Source organism: Gobio gobio, assembly GCF_949357685.1.
Source record: "Gobio gobio genome assembly, chromosome: 5".
In the NCBI taxonomy this organism is placed as follows: Eukaryota; Metazoa; Chordata; class Actinopteri; order Cypriniformes; family Gobionidae; genus Gobio; species Gobio gobio.
This window is the reverse complement of record NC_137101.1, coordinates 6,464,794-6,482,301: the sequence shown is the minus strand read 5'-3', so window position 1 is coordinate 6,482,301 and position 17,508 is coordinate 6,464,794. Positions and strand designations below refer to the sequence as shown.

The window sequence follows — 17,508 nt, the reverse complement described above, 5'->3', positions numbered from 1 at the left end:
GATGACCAGGGTGGCGTAGGCGGGACAGATGACCAGGCTGGTGTAGGCAGAGCAGTCAGCCAGGGTGGAGCAGACGACCACCACAGCAGCACAGACGGTCTTGAAGCCCCCCACGGTGGAGCAGACGACCACCACATCAGCGCAGACAAGGTTGAAGACCCCCACGGCGGAGCAGACGACCACCACATCAGCGCAGACGAGGTTGAAGACCCCCACGGTGGAGCAGACGACCACCACACAGCGCAGACGAGGTTGAAGACCCCCACGGCGGAGCAGACGACCACCACATCAGCGCAGACGAGGTTGAAGACCCCCACGGTGGAGCAGACGACCACCACATCAGCGCAGACGAGGTTGAAGACCCCCACGGCGGAGCAGACGACCACCACATCAGCGCAGACGAGGTTGAAGACCCCCACGGTGGAGCAGACGACCACCACATCAGCGCAGACGAGGTTGAAGACCCCCACGGCGGAGCAGACGACCACCACATCAGCGCAGACGAGGTTGAAGACCCCCACGGCGGAGCAGACGACCACCACATCAGCGCAGACGAGGTTGAAGACCCCCACGGCGGAGCAGACGACCACCACATCAGCGCAGACGAGGTTGAAGACCCCCACGGCGGAGCAGACGACCACCACATCAGCGCAGACGAGGTTGAAGACCCCCACGGCGGAGCAGACGACCACCACATCAGCGCAGACGAGGTTGAAGACCCCCACGGTGGAGCAGACGACCACCACAGCAGCGCAGATGAGGTTGAAGACCCCCATGGTGGAGCAGACAACCACCACAGCAGTGCAGGTGAGGTTGAAGACCCCCACGGCGGAGCAGACGACCACCACAGCAGCGGAGACGGGTTTGACAACCTCCACGGCGGAGCAGTAGGTGGCACGGTCGGAGTCCTCTCTGGACTCGTGACTGGAGGCGGAGCCCTCTCTGGACTCGTGACTGGAGGCGAGCCATCTCTGGACTCGTGACTGGAGGCGGAGCCCTCACTGGACCTGGGACACGGGCCGGAGCCCTCACTGGACCTGGGACACGGGCCGGAGCCCTCACTGGACCTGGGACACGGGCCGGAGCCCTCACTGGACCTGGGACACTGGCCGGAGCCCTCACTGGACTCGGGACACGGGCCGGAGCCCTCACTGGACTCGGGACACCGGCCGGAGCCCTCACTGGACTCGGGACACGGGCCGGAGCCCTCACTGGACCTGGGACACGGGCCGGAGCCCTCACTGGACCTGGGACACGGGCCGGAGCCCTCACTGGACTCGGGACACGGGCCGGAGCCCTCACTGGACTCGGGACACCGGCCGGAGCCCTCACTGGACTCGGGACACGGGCCGGAGCCCTCACTGGACGCTGGTCAGTGGCGGGAGCCATCTCTGGACGCTGGTCAGTGGCTGGAGCCATCTCTGGACGTTGACTGGAGATGAAGAAGAAACCCTGATGCAAGAAACCCTGGACATGGACAGGAGATGTCGCTGAACCCTGGATATGGACAGGAGATGTCGCTGGACCCTGGACGGCAGCCATGACACGACGAGACTCTGGAATGGCGGCCATTTTGCACGAAGACAAATGCATAGCAGATGCAGTGGGTATGTCACTATCCTCCTCCGTGATACCCACTTTAAAAGCAGAACCGCTCAGTTGCAATGCAATGTCAATATACGTCTTTAGAGACCAATTAGGATCATGCAAAGGCATGATTGAACTGAGCGGCTCAGATAGTCCTCCTCTGAAAAATATCATGAGACATACCTCGTCCATTGAAGTCAAATGTGCCAGCTCAACGAAGTCCTCTACATAGTCCTCGATAGGACGATCTCCTTGACGGAGACACAAGATTTTTGCTGCTGGATTCATGGTGGCCAAGTCTTCTGTAACGTACTGCTTCGAGACAGAGGTTGAGAATCCAAATGCAGCTTTATTCAGAGGGTAATCCACACTCGTAGTCAAAAACAGGCAAGAGGTCATAACAGGTAAGCAGTTCAAACAGGCAAACAAGGCAGGAGAGACAGGCAAACGGGTAATCCACAGAACAGGCAAATAATCCAAAACCAGAGACATGAAACCAGGGAAAACGCTCAGAAATGCAGTAATACAACAAACAAACAAGACTTGGCCATGACTGACAGAATGAACAGGCTTATATAGGGTGAGCTAACTAGGAAATGGGGTGCAGGTGGATGTAATCAATGGGTGTTGAAGAGTCCGGGCAAAGGATTATGGGTGATGTAGTCCTTGATGGAGTGACAGTCTGGAGTGGAGTGCCCTCAGGTGGTTCTCATGGGCACTCACACAGGACAAATTGTGACAGTAATGCACAATGATCATAATTATATGATAATCATAATCATGTAATAATCATCACAAATATGTATCGCTTGCTCCATTTCTGTAAATCCATTTAATGAATGAATGACTCTCTCTACACGTTGCTTTGGTCTTCGTCAACAGCCGCTTGCACCACCTGCTGGTGAGGTCGACTAACAGCAGATGGATATTATGCTCGGTAATCTACTGCTATTCCTGCCGTTCTCGGATGTGAACTGTTGAAATTTCTGTCGAATTTGAACCACTGAATTTGAGGAAGCAAATTTGTAAAGCGAAATAAAATGGACCGACAATTGCCTGTCAAATATTATAGGTTGTATTTTTAAACAAAATTAATATTTTGGAAGTGAAATCTGAGAGATGAATATGGATTATTGAATTTTTAATAATGAAAATTTGCGTGAAATGTTCACATCTTAAATATACAACCATGTTGAATTTCAGCCCATAAAAATGCAAGCCCTAGAAATACAATGAATTAAAATGCAAACACGTTTAATGCAATGCATATTTTTTCAACAAGCTTTTTTTGTTTCAAAAACATTTGCCATTATTTTCCTTCCATACCATAGCTGTGCACAAGAAAACCTGCGTTCGTGTCTCACTTCAAGGTTCAGGCTTATTTGTTAATTAATTACATCATCAGCAACTAGTCGACTCGACTTTCATCACACAAATGTCGACTTTAAAAAATCTGAAGTCGTTCAATCCCATGAACTGGTGCATTAGGTCTATAGCGGCTAATGACTCAGAAGTCTCGCACATTCACAGAAATGAGCTTACACCTGCGATGCAAAATGAGTTGGATAGTGTGACTGGACATAAATGAAAAATAAATCTACTACTGTTCAATATATGAGGATCCATATGATCCTGTAATGTTTAACTGTATGTGTTGTAGATTCTCCACCCAAACCCACAGTGAGTCTGTTGAAGGATCAGCAGGAAGTGAAGGAGGTGATGGAGGGAAGCTCTGTGAATCTGCGCTGCTCGACTAAGATCTTCTGTCCCTTTAGTCCAGCTGTTCTCACATGGAGATCGTCTCCTGAACACCTCCTCAGCGAGAACGTCACACGACAGCAGCGTCAGGAGCAAACTGAGCTCATCTCTGATCTGATCTTCACTGTAACTCACCGTCATCATTTAGCCACTTTCACCTGCACTGCAACACACCAGCAGTTTCAGCAGCAGATCACAAAACAAGAGTCCCATAAGCTACGTGTTCAGTGTAAGACAGGGATTATTTCAATCAATGCTGTCTGATCATCTAGAATTAGTGCTGTGAATCATAACATAAATGAATGTTTTTCTCCTCCATTAGATGCTCCTAAAAACACATCTGCACATGTCAGTCCATCTGGTTTTGTTCTGGAGGGCGGTTCAGTGACTCTGAGCTGCAGCAGTGATGCAAACCCACCGGTGCTCAACTACACCTGGTACAGAGACACTGAAGATCCCCTGAAACCAGAGCAGACCGGACAGAACCTGACCATCAACAACACCGACCCGACACACAGCGGACGATACGTCTGTACAGCTCAGAACAAACACGGCGCTCAGAACGCATCAGTGCTGCTGGACGTCCAGTGTGAGTATCAGGAGTCTGTTCTCATTTACTCACAATCATTAGTACATCAGACTGGAGATTTTATACACACATACAGGGGCGTATTAGTATAGTATTTTTGAGGGGGCAAGCGGGGAAGCCAGTAGAGCGGTTTCATGTGGAAAAAACAACCTCCAAATAAAAATAACTATTATTATTTATGATAAAACTTTACTTAAGCTTTCACTGTAATACTAACAGCAATGTCATCATATTGCTGATAGACATCAGTGTATATTTTGTAAAATATAGATGTTTCTTGCTAGTACTTATCTGTATTTAAGTGTCAGAAACATAAAATGAAAAGATGATATGTTTGAAAACACTCAACAGGTGTGATATATATTGAGTGTGTGCGTCTCTGACTCAGCGCCAAAGCACGAATGCACATTTGAATTTAGCAGTTGATCATGTGATGCACTAAGCATTATTTATAATCACACTGGTGTGACTGTGAGCTTCAAAGAGGAACTCATTTCATGCAAAAAAACTATTTTGCCTAAAAATGTGCCAAAAGATCTGAGGGGGCACGTGCCCTTTGCACATGCATTGAATGGGCATGCACATATACACTATAAGTATATCAAATATTGCATATAATTTATTTTCTAAATATGTAATATTATAAAATCTTCACTTAAATATTTAAAAGTAAAGTTATAGTGAAGGTTTTATATTACACTTAGAAGCATTATCAACTGTTACTATAAATGATCTTCATTTCAAGGGTTAGTTCACCCAAAAATTTAAATTAGCCCATGTTTTACTCACCCTGAAGTCATCCTAGGTGTGTATGACATTCTTCTTTCAGACGAGCACAATCTGAGTTATATTAAAAATGTTCTGGTTAATCCAAGCATTATAATAGCAGTAATAATTGCTCTGTATTTGAAGTCCATAAAAAATGCATCTGTCCGTCAAATAACGTGCTCCACGCGGCTCAAGGGGTATTAAATAAGGCCTTCTGAAGCGAAGCGTATGGGTAAGAAAAATATCCATATTTAAAACTTTACAAAGTAAAGTTCCAGCCGACCGCCTTCCATGGAAAAGTGTTGAAAGTGCCTTCTTGCAATTCAAGATGCGTACGTGACGTCTGACGAGCGTACCTGGTAACGTAAGCCTTTGATCAGCAGAGGCACTTTCAACACTCTTTCCATAAATTGAACAGGGAAGACGGTCGGCCGAGACTTTACTTTATAAAGTTTTAAATATGGTTATTTTTCTTACACAAACGCATCGATTCGCTTCAGAAGGCCTTTATTAACCCCCCAGAGCTGCGTGGAGCACGTTATTCGACGGACGGATGCATTTTTTATGGACTTCAAAAACAGAGCAACTATTATTGCTATTATAATGCTTGGATTAGCCAGGACTTTTTTAATATAACTCAGATTTTATTCATAAACACTTTGGATGACTTGAGGGTGAGTAAATCATAGGCTAATTTGCTTTTTTTTTTTTTTTACTATCCCTTTAAACAGCTTTGATTTTTCATCCTTTACTAGGCTTGTAAATGCACAGAGGACAACAGGAACTACATGCAAATATAATAAACATGACTTTGTTCATTTATAATTTGAAGTCGTTTAAACTGCTGACAACAGAGCCTTTTTACATGGATGAGAAAATGTCTACTATTTAAAAAGCATTTTTATTACTTATTACTTCACATACTTACATTAGTGTTATTTCATAGCAGTTAATTCATGACTGTGATTGGCCTAAATTCTTTTCTCCTCCTTTAGATGCTCCTAAAAACACATCTGCACATTTCAGTCCATCTGGTTTTGTTCTGGAGGGCGGTTCAGTGACTCTGAGCTGCAGCAGTGATGCAAACCCACCGGTGCTCAACTACACCTGGTACAGAGACACTGAAGATCCCCTGAAACCAGAGCAGACCGGACAGAACCTGACCATCAACAACACCGACCCGACACACAGTGGACGATACGTCTGTACAGCTCAGAACAAACACGGCGCTCAGAACGCATCAGTGCTGCTGGACGTCCAGTGTGAGTATCAGGAGTCTGTTCTCATTTACTCACAATCATTAGTACATCAGACTGGAGATTTTACACTTTATACATACATGTACTATACTATAAAATATGTTTTAATATCTCAGGGCTCCAGAGTGCGACCAAATAGTCGCATTTTGCGACTAAAATTTGTGAGTGTGCGACTGAATTTTACATCCAGTCGCACATGTGCGACCAGTAAATTTGCCTGCTGTCGGTACTGGAGAAATTAAGAAAATACACTTAGGCCTACTAATTATTATTGATAGACGTTATGTCTGGCAAATTCTATCTTTGCCAGCCGTTTCTATATGAGAGAATATTAAACCATTTGTCCGTGATGCATTTGCCATTCGCAATCCAGAAGAGAGAGAAAGCGAACGAGCTATGTCACGTGGAGCTACAGCGAACACAACACCACAGTCAGCTTTAATGAGTGATGATGGCCAAGAACTAAACAAAAGTTTAGTCTGCTTAAACTTTAGGGATGTGGTGTGATATTAATCTACTTTTATTTTCGATTTTGGCTTCCAAGAATTATAAAAAGATGGAATGAGGTAAAACTATTCCTATAGCCGTGTTCAGTCGAGCGCGACATCCTTCCCTTCACAGCCTTGCGCTGTCATTTCTTGTTAAACCTAAACTAAACGTCAGATTCAGTGATTGTTGTAAACTGCAGTCTCTACTGTTGCTAAACTGCGGGATGTGTTTGATAATAAAGAGCTATTAAATGCACAATAATCCGCGCAAGAGACGCTGTTTCCAACTTCAAGGCGGCTTATGTGTGTGTGCTGCGAAATGGACCGACTTGCACTTAATATTTTAGGCTTCGTGTGCGCGTCTAAACCATCAAATAAACAACAAATAGCCGGTGTCAAAATGACCGGATTGGAGAGTAGTTATTTTAACAGTTTATATCTTAAATGGGCATAAATAGTTTGGAGAAAAAGGAGAATATGATATTATTAGTTCTACATTCGATCGGTCTTAAAGGGGCAGCGTCTAATAAACCTGCTGACGATTGAGCCATTAATTCGAATCGAACAAAAGGCAAATAGAAAATATTCACATCTCTTGAATTAATAACTTTAGCTTTTATAAGCATTAATCTATCAATTTATACAGTGAAAACTATGCAGTGTTATTTTACATTTCATTACTGTATTAGATTTCTTTGCAGGTTTGTTCTTTACTGTAATATTAATGTTAGCAGACCTTCCGAATGCCTGCACACTGGTCCATTTACAAATAGATGTTTTATATTTTGTTCAAACTTTGCGGTTTCTTTTGCTATAGATATTTTACTTTTCAGATTATAAAGCCATGTTAATTATGTTCTTAATTATGTTTTTTTTTTATAAAAAAAAAAAAAAAAAAAAGTATAATAAAAAGAACCGGTAAGAATACTGTTAAAGTACCGGATCGATAAGCAGTATCGGTAAGAGTAGTAATGCCATTAAAACCTTAACGATACAGATCCCTATTAGTAATACAGTGGAAATTAGTAGATTTGGTTAGCATGTTGATTTACGGTGTGCGCCCCTAAAATTTCTGGTTGTGCCCCTAAAATTTTCAGTTGGGGGCCACTGTGCTCCTAGTGAAAAAAGTTAGTCTGGAGCCCTGTATCTTATATAAAGTGTGCATATTGGCAATCATAAACAATAGTGTGTGACAGGCTGACGTACAGTAGGCTGCAGTTCGGTTGCTTACTAGAAACGCTGTGAAATGTGTGTGACACTATGGTGCTTTTGCATGGGTGTTTTCTTCATTTACAGAAAATGTAAATGGGGGGTGGGGGGTGGGGGGGGGGGGGTCATTATACCACAAACATTTTGCACATATCTAAAATTGTACTTAAAAGAGGTGTACAAAAAAGTGTCAGAACCACCCTTTACAAAGTACATGAAAAAACTGAAAGCAGAGCATGCATATTGCTTACATGCATTATAAGTGTTGTATTATAACTTGAATAAAAGGGATCGTTAGTTCACACAAAAGTAACTCATCCCTATATGACTTACTTTCTTTCTTTGAGTTTTCTATTTTTTCATCCATAAAATGGAAGTCAATGGGGTCCAATGTTATTTGGTTTCCAACGTTCTTCAAAATATCTACTTTTGTGTTATGCACATGAAAGTCATACAGGTTTGGTGCGTAAGTGACAGAATGTTAATTTTTGTCTCGCCGGAGCTCGCCGCCGGGCTCCCATTGAGAATGAATGACTTCCGGCCACTTTGACGCTCTCGCCGGCGGCGGTGTGAACGCACAGTAACAGCAACCACAACTTCAAAACCAGGGCTTGTTACTCGTCTTTTTCAGCCAATATAAGCTCATATAACCACAATATATCAATATCACACCTGAGAGAATAAAAGAACGCATAATGACCTGCATAATGAGTGAGCTTTAGGACAAAGGAAATATATTTTGTTGTAGTTTATTTAGAATGTAGTCAACAAAAGGCCTATTATATTTTAAATGATCAAAAGATTTGACTACACTGCAAAAAATGCTCTTCTTATTTAGTATGTTTTCTTGTTTCCAGTCCAAATATCTAAAAATTCATAAATCAAGATTAATTTACTAGATAAGTAAAATGTTCTGAGGGGAAAAAAATCTAAATGAAGTTCATTAAAACAAGCTAAATTATCTGCCAAAACAAGAAACAAGATTTCAATCAGAAATGTTTTTGAAAGAAGTCTCATGCTAAAAAAAAACAGTAATATTGTGACACTGAACCCAATTCAGTCTTCAGTAAATACAAATAACTGAATAATTGGCAATAATGAATGTGACAGCGGTAGAACAGAGCACTGCAATTATTTCTCATTTAAACTACAATCAAATGGATTTCTCACCACATTTCGTGTCTGTGTCTGTCGTCTGACTGGCATTTTATTCTTTCTGATGCCGCGCACACGCGCAGCTTAGAGGGAACATTGGTTACGGGTGCTGTAGATGCTCAGCGGTGAATGCGGTTTACAGGTTCCATAAAAAGACACTGTCACGTGTGAGCAGAAGTGAGTCGTGTTTGCGGTCCAAATAGCTCAAAATGAGAGGCAACGAGAAACGCAAAGACGTGGAATAAAACCCCATCATGTTTTAAAGAAGAGTGGCTTGATTAAGTGGTGGAAATAACAGATGATGGACACAGCACGGTAAAAAAACAGACATTTACAATTACACCCACCACAAGTGTAAGGTGCAAACTCTAAACACCAAAGTAACACACATCAGTTTAAATAGATGTGTGTGGTTTGGGTTTCAGTGATGTTTATATAAAAGAGTTCACATGCTCCCTTGAACATATTTAGCTATTAGATCTATTTAATTACTTCAGTTAGTTTTTTTTTTTTTTTTAACAAATTGAAGCATTTAAACTGAAATAATATACTATCAGTTAATTCATGACTTTGATTGGCCCAAATGTTTTTCTCCTCCTTTAGATGCTCCTAAAAACACATCTGCACATTTCAGTCCATCTGGTTTTGTTCTGGAGGGCGGTTCAGTGACTCTGAGCTGCAGCAGTGATGCAAACCCACCGGTGCTCAACTACACCTGGTACAGAGACACTGAAGATCCGCTGAAACCAGAGCAGACCGGACAGAACCTGACCATCAACAACACCGACCCGACACACAGCGGACGATACGTCTGTACAGCTCAGAACAAACACGGCGCTCAGAACGCATCAGTGCTGCTGGACGTCCAGTGTGAGTATCAGGAGTCTGTTCTCATTTACTCACAATCATTAGTACATCAGACTGGAGATTTTACACTTTATACATACATATACTATACTATAAAATATGTTTTAATATCTTATATAACGTGCGCATACTGGCAATCATAAACAATAGTGTGTGACAGGCTGACGTACAGTAGGCTGCATTTCGGTTGCTTACTAGAAACGCTGTGAAATGTGTGTGACACTGTGGTGCTTTTGCATGGGTGTTTTCTTCATTTACAGAAAATGTAAATGGGGGGTGGGGGGTGGGGGGGGGGTCATTATACCACAAACATTTTGCACCTCTCTAAAATTGTACTTCTGTTAAAAGAGGTGTACAAAAAGTGTCAGAACCACCCTTTACGAAGTACATGAAAAAACTGAAAGCAGAGCATGCATATTGCTTACATGCATTATAAGTGTTGTATTATAACTTGAATTAAAGGGATCGTTAGTTCACAAAAAAGTAAGTCATCCCTATATGACTTATTTTCTTTCTTTGAGTTTTCTATTTTTTCATCCATAAACTGGAAGTCAATGGGGTCCAATGTTATTTGGTTTCCAACGTTCTTCAAAAGATCTACTTTTGTGTTATGCACATGAAAGTCATACAGGTTTGGTGCGTAAGTGACAGAATGTTAATTTTTGACACTTTACAATCGAGTACACATCCCTGTTCACACTGACCGCGACACATATGTGTTAAAGTGACGTGATATCATTCACTTTCAATGGAGAGCTGGCGAGATGAGTGACAGTGACCGATGTCTAGGGTAGCGAATCTACCTTTTAACTTTATGAAAATGAAAAGCGACTTTTGGGAGTGACAACCAAACAACGTTATTCAGAGCAGCGCCATGACAGGTATGAAAGCGAGGCTGTGAGGGATAGACTTAACGTGTTTTCAATGGCATCTGATCTAAAAAGCTGTATTATGATTAGATACATTTTCCACAGCTCATGAATTTGTCTACTGAAATTTCTTTGAAAGATATTTTTGCAGTGCTTAGTCAGCAGAAAAATCTACTTAAATAATACATTAAGTAATAGTACAACCCATGCCATTCTTTCATTCCTGTTAAAAATCAAAGATGGCGCTGCTGTGAATAAGGTCTATAGGAGTGAAATCAGTGGAGCTCAAGTGATACATGACTACATTTTGTAGTGGATTGTCTGATGAGATGGAGAAGTTCATTTTAGCGGTCAGCAACTTCCTTAAAATTTAGGATATGTGTGTACATACGGTGGCCGCACTGATTCTGAGCCTGAATGGTTTCATGAACAGAACGAATGTCCACAGATAAATGGCCACAATGGCAAAGAGCACTCGCTATTTCATGTTTATCTTTACTAGTAAGCTTTTTATGTACTGATTCCATTTATGTCCAAGATGTCCAAAATGTCTGAAAACAGATTTGGTGTCTACAGCCTTGTTTCCACCAAAATTAGCCGGAACAATTTGTACCAGGAACTTTTTTTACAGGAAATTTTTTCCCCCAGACCTGCTACTGTCTGCGTTTCCACTGCGGTCTAAAGTACCGTGAAGATTAGGCAAATTAGTCCAGAGACGTGGGACTGCGCGTGACTGCACCACCCAGTCACAGACGGACAGTGATAATTTCTGTGCGATACTGTCTGCAACAATAACAAGTATGGAGGAGATGCAAGCAGCGCTGCTTTTGCTAGTTATGTATTGGTTTACTAAACATGTAATTAACAAAACGGCAGAAAAGAGACGAGCACTGATACTAAAGAGTATTCTGAAAGCTCGTAAAGCTAGATTTAAAATAAGACAACGTATGTTATTATCAGCTATTACGGACATTGACTGTGCGATTTCTGAGACAATGCGCGCCATCGGACAGAAAGAGCAAGACTGATATTTGCTGAACGCAGAACGAACCTCGCAAAAGACTTTTAAAAATGCCGGTTGAAATAAAATGCTGCGTGAGCTCAACCAATCGGCATGTTCAGCGGCCAAGTCCCACCCCCGAAAGTTCCCGGACTTTGAAAAAGTACTACCTCGCGAGCAGGGCCGTTTTTGAGGGGGAAATATTGTGGCTTACAACATGGAATAACAGCCATGAATGTCATTCACAAATGGTTCCTAGGTGACCTCACCGCCAGCGACAAAGCCTCTAGTAGAGTGAATGCAGCTTTAAAGAGACTTTCAGCACAATAATGGCTTTTTCCACCAGGATTGTGTGTTGTAACAGGAACTAACAGCAACCACAACTTCAAAACCAGGGCTTGTTACTCGTCTTTTTCAGCCAATATAAGCTCATATAACCACAATATATCAATATCACACCTGAGAGAACAAAAGAACGCATAATGACCTGCATAATGAGTGAGCAACAGGACAAAGGAAATATATTTTGTTGTAGTTTATTTAGAATGTAGTCAACAAAAGGCCTATTATATTTTAAATGATCAAAAGATTTGACTACACTGCAAAAAATGCTCTTCTTATTTAGTATGTTTTCTTGTTTCCAGTCCAAATATCTAAAAATTCATAAATCAAGATTAATTTACTAGATAAGTAAAATGTTCTGAGGGGAAAAAAATCTAAATGAAGTTAATTAAAACAAGCTAAATTATCTGCCAAAACAAGAAACAAGATTTCAATCAGAAATGTTTTTGAAAGAAGTCTCATGCTAAAAAAAAACAGTAATATTGTGACACTGAACCCAATTCAGTCTTCAGTAAATACAAATAACTGAATAATTGGCAATAATGAATGTGACAGCGGTAGAACAGAGCACTGCAATTATTTCTCATTTAAACTACAATCAAATGGATTTCTCCCCACATTTCGTGTCTGTGTCTGTCGTCTGACTGGCATTTTATTCTTTCTGATGCCGCGCACACGCGCAGCTTAGAGGGAACATTGGTTACGGGTGCTGTAGATGCTCAGCGGTGAATGCGGTTTACAGGTTCCATAAAAAGACAATGTCACGTGTGAGCAGAAGTGAGTCGTGTTTGCGGTCCAAATAGCTCAAAATGAGAGGCAACGAGAAACGCAAAGACGTGGAATAAAACCCCATCATGTTTTAAAGAAGAGTGGCTTGATTAAGTGGTGGAAATAACAGATGATGGACACAGCACGGTAAAAGATGTGCATGTGGATTGGGTTTCACATTTACATTTACATTCATCCATTTTGCAGACGCTTTTATCCAAAGCGACTTACATTGCATTCAAGGTACACCTTTTACATTTTGTCAGTTCTTGCTTTCCCTGGGAATCGAACCCATGCTAGCACCACGCTCTGCTGTTTGAGCTACAGGAAAGCACAGTGAGCACAGAAAGCACAGGTTTCAGTGATGTTTAGATAACTATAAAAGAGTTCACATGTTCCCTTGAACATATTTAGCTATTATATCTATTTAATTACTTCAGTAAGTTTTTTTTTAAACAAACTGAAGCATTTCAACTAATATAATATACTATCAGTTTAAATACTTCCATTCGTTTTTATATTATATTATAGGCTATTATAATTGTAGTATAGTGTAAGCAAAGAATTGATCTCACAATGGGATTGTTTAGGGATCCTTGCCATTAAAACTTTTGAAAACCCGTTGTAGAAAATCTTGGAAATTCATAAGCAATAAACAAACATTTATTATAGATGGTTTATGCTGCCTTTCGCTAATAAATGACTGTTCAAAAACACATTAAGAACCATCTCAGTGTAACCGCTTAATTATTTTTATATTATATTAATTATATTATATTATATTATATTATATTATATTATATTATATTATATTATATTATATTATATTATATTATATTATATTATATTATATTATATTAATTATATTATAAAGAATTGAACTGTCCTGGGGGAGATTTTAATAGTATTTTTTGGTAAAGAAGACTACAGTTTAACAGCACTGTAAAATGTGCTTAATTTAGTGACTTCTGAATTAACTTTTTTATTTTATTTTTTTATTTAATACATCACTAAGTTACATCAATGGTTAAATAAAATAGAAATGGCATATTAAAGTTAAAAGTTATAACTGCATGATGAAACCACTTTTTGTGTGTGCGTTTACATACGCTGTACAGGTAAAGAATGTTTTTGCTCAGGTGACCAAAATGTCCGCCCAATAGAGAAAAGTTTTGCTCAGCGAGAAAAGAAAATAGAGGGAACATTGCCCGTAACCCTGGTAGGAGGAAATCTCCATTCTTATGCTGCATTCACACCAAACGCGAAAAGAGCGTCAAAATCACGTCTACCGTGTCTAGTTGGACGCTTGAACATTTTTAATCCATTCATGCGTACATAGCGAATTGGACGAGCGTATAAATTGAGCGTTTGAAGTGAAATAGACGCGCGTTCAATGCGCTCCAGGAGAAATATGTCATAAAACACCACTCTGCCTCTTTTCATTTTCATTAAAAATATATATTAAGCATTAATAGCCACACAGGCACTCCAGGCAACTCCTACATTATCTTCACTGCATGTATATTTAAATATACTTAAAAAATAAAGTTATGAAACTTCTCTTTGCCCTCAGTCAAAACGATTAGGCAGACAACAAATGATAGATTCATGACACCAAAGATCGCCCGTTAGATCCACACAAGACGAACCACTACAGGACATCAGAGCCAGCGGCAAACATCAGAAGGACTAGCCGAGGAAAGGCTGCTCTCGCCGGGGTTAGTGAGCGCTGAGTGTCCGGTGATCGCCTGGATCTCACAACTCCAAAAACGCAAGATTATTATTTTTTTTAAATAGCTGCTCTCTATATAAATAAACCACAGATTTGAGCTTTAAAAAACTACATTCTCACCTGAAAAAGTCTTAAAACCTCATTTTGTGACACAATAGTAGTATATTTAAATTATGCAGGGTTTCACATCACGTCACTTTACCACGTGACCACAGCGAGCAGAATCCTGATTGGTTAATGCGGCGCGAATTGACGGCAAAATTAAAAATTTTCAACTCGGGCCTCAGACGCAATTTGCTTCAAACGTGTGAATGCACAAAAAGCACCACTCGCGTGTAACGCGCGTATCGCGCAAGACGCTCAATTCGCGTCATTTGCGCAAACTGGACGCGCGAATGAGGCGGAATCGCGTCTATCGCGCCGCAGGACCTCCAGACGCGCGTCAACACGCCTTTCCATTGACCAAACATTGAAATCACTCGCTCCTGACTCTCTATTCGCGTTTGGTGTGAACGCAGCATTACTCTTTAACTCGATTCTGCTTCTCTGTCTGTGATCAGGCCATTTAAAGCCGTTAAACTCTGAGAAAATGTTCAGTGATCCAGGAATCGATATCATTCAAACAGTCCAAAACAGCACTAATGTAAAGAAGGCCAGGTTGATCACATCAGACATATCAGAGAGAATAGAGACTCACGTCGCGTTTTAGTGAATTATTCATACCAGTGTGTGCTTTGCTTTAAAACACAAGCTCTGACGTATTCTGTGATTGTTTCTGAAGAGCGCAATTTTGGTGACGTACCGGAGTCGTACAGTAAGTGCGTGAGTGTCTGATGCACAAACAACAAACCGTGTGTGTGCCTCTCGATCACTGATCGTACGCTGCATTAGTGCTGTCAAAAGTACCGACTGCGATACCAATTCGGTACTGAAATTTTTTTTATGTGACGCTTTGAGCGCTGTTGAGTTGATCTTAAACGCCTCTGACTGGCCATTGTGCTCATCGGATGTGTCTGTGATTGGCTACAATGATCAACGCACGGGAGCGTTTGAAAGCAAACGGAAGTGTTTGAAAGTGTTTTGGGAGCAGGAGCGTCTGAAAGCACAAGCAGGCGTCGACCAGCGGACCGGTAGGCTGATCGACACCTGTATTTAACGTTCCCGTGTGTATCTGTGTAAGTGCTCTGTGAAAAGCATCATTGATGTATATTTACAACATGTTTTTGAAGCATTGGTCATTGTAGCCAATCACAGACATATTTTATGAGAGCATGAGCACAATGGCCAGTCAGAGGTGTTTACGATTCCGCCAAACAGCGCTCAAAGTGTCACATTTTTTAAATTTCAGTACCGAATTGGTATCACGGTCAGTACTTTCGACAACACTACGCTGCATTCTTGTGTACAGACACATTTCAGTACATTCGTGTTGTTTCCACACACACTCAGGAAGGATAATGTTTGATTTGTCTAAGTGGTTGATTTAGGAGTTTTTGGGCGTCTTCGTGTGGTCCTGTTCAGTATCGCAGCTTGACTCGTCTAAAATGAAAACAAATCTCGTTGTTGTTGCTCTGTACACACACACTATGCACTGTGAATTCTGTAATGTTTTTTCATGTAATGTTTTTTTTTAATGGTGTGTATACATTTATTATACAATAGAATTATATGGACTCCTTGTATTTGGTTATTTGGTGTCATTTTGGCGTCTCCAATGAGCCTTGAAGCTTGCAGAAAAAACAGCTTTGTCACCCTTCACCCTTCAATCTGATTGTTTACTTTTGATATAGCAAGTTATGACACAATGAATGTGTTTAATGAGATAAATGGCGTATGCTTAATTTCACGATAAGTGTGTGATTAATCGCGATTAAAAATGTTAATCTATTGACAGCCCTAATTTACATGCTTTAAACAGTCATGGGCGTTGTATAAACAGTAGTTCAGAGTTTGAAGGGAAATTATCAAATGGTGTGAAGAAGAGACCATTTAATCAGGGCCGGATTAACAATTTCCTGTGCCCTGGGCAACAAGACTCAAGGGCCCCCCCTGCCCCTGCCCCAAAGCAACAGTCGCAAAGTCGCTATCACCAAGAGCATAGAGCCTATACTTCTATACTAACAAATCAGGCTTCTGCAATGCTCAGTGGAGATGTATGTAATAGCCTCAGCATAAAGTGCATTCAAGAGACAGAACACTAATGATGCACTAATGTTTAACATAACTTTTTACAATTAATCTTTCACAGAACTTAGTGGCTGCTACAGAGTAATTATTAAATGTTTCAATATAGCCAATCAACCTATATTTTGACTGCAACAGTGAAATAAAGCAGACAGCTAGGGAAGCCTTAACCTAAAACCAGAGATTTTTTATTCCTAAAATGCTACAATGTGAAATTGTGGCTATTTTTGGAATATGTTTCATAATGTCGACTAATTTCAATTCCTTTTCTCTTTTACATTTTTTTTTAGCGCTCCTGCTTAAATTTCAGACAGTGTTGACTGATTGGGTCGACGATTCCAAGCCCAAAAGCTCACTAAAACCCACCCAATTCAAGAAGACGCCCAAAATTTGAACTGCCAAAATAATTTGATATAATTTTATTGCCATGTCAATCAAGGCTGATTAGCACCATTTTATCTCCTTAAAACAAAATAATGATGTAAAAATAAAAAAAAAATTCCCAGGAAAATGGATCAAAACAGGGCATTCAAAAACAGTCATGCATGACATGGAAAAACACATGCATCATTTTCAAATGTCAACAGTAAGAATAAACTAATTTAAGTGCAAAAAGTGCCCAATATAATCAGAATAAACAATGTAATTAGCAGGCATTACGCACACATTACTGCACACACCACAGCCAAAATGTGTCATTCACTGATGCTGTACAATATTCCTACAACAAAAAATTAACAACAAGAATGCGTTTACTTTTGTGCTGTGCTTTAACTTCAGATATAACTAGTAACGTTATGTCTTTCGTGAAGTACATATTTATAGAACATAACGCAGAACTTAACACAGTCAAAATGGATTAATCGTTGATTCAAACCTCTTTCAGCAGCTGTTGGGACGAGTAGAGCGCAGTCTAGACGCTTTAAAAGGTGC

General features: G+C 40.8%; 1 protein-coding gene and 1 long non-coding RNA gene across 5 annotated transcripts in view; one reads left to right on the top strand and one right to left on the bottom strand.

Moving 5' to 3' along the window:
* Nucleotides 1-17,508, bottom strand: part of LOC307126761 — a 50,878-nt gene that overhangs the window by 13,556 nt on the left and 19,814 nt on the right. The window lies entirely within an intron of this gene.
* Nucleotides 1-17,508, top strand: part of LOC307126756 (B-cell receptor CD22-like) — a 37,201-nt gene that overhangs the window by 7,458 nt on the left and 12,235 nt on the right. For all 4 annotated transcript variants that reach the window (XM_079817440.1, XM_079817442.1, XM_079817439.1 and 1 more), the window contains 4 exons: nt 3,248-3,574; nt 3,668-3,934; nt 5,698-5,964; nt 9,417-9,683. In XM_079817440.1, coding sequence (XP_079673566.1) covers nt 3,248-3,574; nt 3,668-3,934; nt 5,698-5,964; nt 9,417-9,683 — 1,128 coding nt within the window. The remainder of the gene's footprint in view (nt 1-3,247; nt 3,575-3,667; nt 3,935-5,697; nt 5,965-9,416; nt 9,684-17,508) is intronic.